The 3,866-nt window shown below is 33.6% G+C and overlaps 1 protein-coding gene across 1 annotated transcript in view; it reads right to left on the reverse strand.

Moving 5' to 3' along the window:
- Positions 1–933: 933 nt before the first annotated feature.
- Positions 934–3,866, reverse strand: part of TXNDC9 (thioredoxin domain containing 9) — a 14,175-nt gene continuing 11,242 nt past the window's right edge. Inside the window, exon 4 of the mRNA XM_007959470.2 lies at positions 934–1,051. Coding sequence (XP_007957661.1) covers positions 934–1,051 — 118 coding nt within the window. The remainder of the gene's footprint in view (positions 1,052–3,866) is intronic.

The raw sequence follows: 3,866 nt of genomic DNA on the forward strand, positions 1-3,866 counted from the left end.
CTGCTCTTCCCAGGGAAAAAAGTATAGTCCTCACTGGGAGCTACACAGAAAGGGAACCCTGTGTTATGGGCTATACTTGCCTAGAATAGTTTCCATTTCACTAAGCTGGGAGACAGGGGGCAGGAGGTCATGGCTTAAATGCCACAGACTCTCAGCTCTTACCAAGATTTAGTGTATTTTCTTTAATGTTTTTCTGTTTGCTGCATGCTCTTATGACAATTTCCAAAGACTTTATTGCCTTTTTTTTTTTTTAAAATAACTTTTACAAGTTTTAGCTGTTTCACTAGCAGAGAGTCTACAACCTCCTTATGCTACCATTCCAGAAATGTAACCTGATTAGTTTTTAATGTATGTCTTAAAATATACTCATGACACCCTTTAAACAAGGTGGTATGTTCACAACCTGAAATAGCTCTCTGCTGCAATCAGTTGATTTAGCATCAACATAGAGCATAAATAAATATGCAGCTCTCTAAGAGTTACTTAAAAATATTCTAGAAATGAAATGTTTAAAATGAATTTACAAGGACAATATGTTATACCAGTAAATGTTACTTGACTTCTTGTATAAAGTAAATAATGTTGCTTAATAATTAGTCCTGGAATACTTTGTTAAATTTCTATTACCAGTTCAGTATATTAAAAAGATATATGTGAACAATATAAAAACTAAGAATAATATTGTGATAAAATCAATCTCAAAAACAAAGAATTCAGACCCTTCCCATAAAAGAACTCAAAATTTCCCTCACCTCAAACAATCTCCACAGAGAAAATATCAAAGATGTATTTCAAGGTGATGCAATGGTATAAAACTCCAGAATGTGAGCATCAGGTGAACAATGTATCGAAACCAACATAATTTAGAAAACACATCTAAATCTGAAATAGGCAGAAATCAAAATATGATTTACAAAGAGTTATAACTGTGCTCTAATCATCATCAGAGTCTGAATCATACTTCTTTCCTCGGATAGTTTTCTTTTCCAGCTTTGTGAAGTTTGTTCCAAATTTCTTTTGGCTCTGAAATGGTGGCTCCATTAAATTTCCACTAAAAATAAAGCAAATTTGAGAAGCATTTTACTCTTTATGATTTAGTACAGCTGGTAAACTAAACTAACATAAACCTATCTTTTCTTCACCTTACCTAAAATTTCTTTTAAAATGTTGACATTAGGGAAGAGGTATAATATTCATGTTGATGGTTAATAGTTATACATCGTATTTTATACTAAATGTTTTAAATCAATGTTTTACTTTCCCTTTTATCATTAATGACTGATAACTATTTTCACGGGATGTGCCAACAGAATTTCTGACCAAAAAGTATAGTAGTAAATAAGCATGCTATGCTGTTGCTGATAGCCTGTTATGACCAGCTTGACCTTTCCTTTTTTTTCAAACATCATGTAATGTTAGATCTCTACAGACACTAACAAAACTTGTGGAATTCATTATCCTTAACTTGGAACTGATGTTTGATGAAGAAAAATAAAATGAGATCTTTGTTTAAAAGTATGTTGGGAACTATTTGTAGCACCCAGATTTTAGTTTCCAAATACCATCTGCCACTGAGAACCATGGCTCCTTAGAGAATTGACAATTCCAGGGAGAGTATGGTACAAATCCCCTTAAAACATCTTGTATCTATCAGAAAGAAACTGCTCAGAGAATTGTGGGGACATGTCAAAAAGACAAAGAGATCAGCTTAAAGGGAGCTCTCATGACCAAGTGTGAAATAATTTGAGCTTCAAAGTAAATAATAATAGCAAAAGACTATAACCTAATGAATAAAATAATCCGTAACTCGTATGGAAAGAAATAAATGTGGGAGATGAAAAAATTCATCATTAAATCACCATTTGGTCTGGAAGACAATTGGTTAAACCAGTACTCAAAATAATCACTACTAGAAATGAAACAAACTGACATTATATGCCTCTGATATGATGTACTGAGAAGGCTACAACATCACTTCTATCATTAGCTCACCAAAAATGCAAATCTGATATAATTTTAAGGTAACACTCAAAACCCAAAGCAACCCACTGTTAAAGAGTCAATTCCAACACATATCAACCCTATAAGACGGAGTAGACCTGTTTCACATGGTTTGCAAGGCTATAAATCTTTACAGAAGCAGCCTGCCTCATCTTTCTCCCCTGGAGTGGCTAGTGGATTTGAACTGCCAACCTTTTGGTTAGCTGCCCAATGCTTTAACCATTGTGCCACCAGAGCTCCTTAATTAAAGGCTGTTCTACAAAATAAGGCTGTGGTTGTTAGTTGCCTTTCAGTTAATTCTGAACTAGTCTGTACTTTTAAAAAGCGTCAAAGTCTTGAAAAACGAAGAAGGGTGGTATATTGTTCCAAGTTAATGGAAACTAAACACACCAATAATTAAATGCTACAGATTTCTTTGATGTGAAGGACATTATTGGGACAACTGGCAAAATTTGAATAAGGCCTGTAGATTAAACTATAATAAAGTTACCAATGCTAATTTCCTGTGTAATAATTGTACTATGGCTATGTAAGATCATGTTCTTAATTTTAGAATTATGTATGTGAAAGCAGTTAGGAGTAAAGGGACCACGACATATATTAACTTCCACTCAGGTGGTCTGAAAAAAATTAATATGTATATAGATAGAGAATGACAAAGCAAATATTGTGAAAAGTTTAAAACTGGGGAATATGGGTGAAGGATATATGGGAATTCCTCGTACTAGGTTTGTAACTTTTTAAAGTTTGAAATTATCTCAAAATAATTTTATTTAGTAAGTATTAGTATTTTATATTATAAAAAAAAAGTCCAACACTTTTAATTTCTACAATGCAGGTTTAGGTATGTCTAGAAGGAATGCACAGAGCAAGGGGAATGGAGCATGGCAAGAGAAAAATGACAGAACTTTCTACTATAACTCAGGAGCAACTACTGCACAATTTTACCTGTTATTTTTATAAATCAAGAATAGGCATGAAACATAAGATATTATGCTCTCATTATAGAATCACAGATAACACATTTATCTGGAGAAGCGGGTAAAGAGATGAACGACAATGGAAGCTGGATTTCAGGTTTGTTTTCAAACTGAAATTGTTCCCCTTAGTAAGTTATTCTAAACCAAGCACAGACATTTTCTTAATAAAATTTATCAGATTCTGCAACTCAGACAGGAAAAGCTACATTAAAAATGTTTTAAAATATAAGGAGCTCTGGTGACATAGCGGATAAGGCATTTGGCTGCTAACCAGGTCAGTGGTTCAAACGCAGCAGCCACTATGCAGAAGGAAGATGGAGCAATCTATTTCCATAACGATTTACAGCCTCAGAAACCCTATGGGAGTTGCTATGAGTGGGAACTGACTCGATGGCAGTATTTATTTATTTATTTTTCCTGTAGTAGTGTGCTTTTAATTTTTATTTCACCAAAGAGAATCATTTAAGTTGAAATCCATTTGCATAATCTACTATTATTGGGAAAGACATCTGGAGTGTCATTTTGGATTTCTAAATTAATACAGAATTAGTTCAATAAGATCTACTGGGCTGGAAACTCTTATAGTTAGCTACACTCCAAGTCTCAGTTTTAGCTATACATTGGATTTGATTCCCATTAATTCTTGCTGTAAGGTCATGCTACTAATGCATGCTTTAAAAGATATGCTTTTCCTTCAAGACCTGTACCTCACACCATACACAAAAACAAACTCCAGATGGATCAAAGACTTAAATGTGAAACCTAAAACTATACAGTTCCTCAGGGAAAATATAGGGACAAATTTAAGGACCCTAATATATGGCATAAATAGACTATCAAGCATAACTCAAAATGCACAAACAGCAGAAGAGAAACCAGATAATT

This window comes from Orycteropus afer, unplaced genomic scaffold, assembly GCF_000298275.1.
Source record: "Orycteropus afer afer isolate SDZICR_OR568_19922 unplaced genomic scaffold, OryAfe1.0 scaffold00017, whole genome shotgun sequence".
NCBI lineage: Eukaryota > Metazoa > Chordata > Mammalia > Tubulidentata > Orycteropodidae > Orycteropus > Orycteropus afer.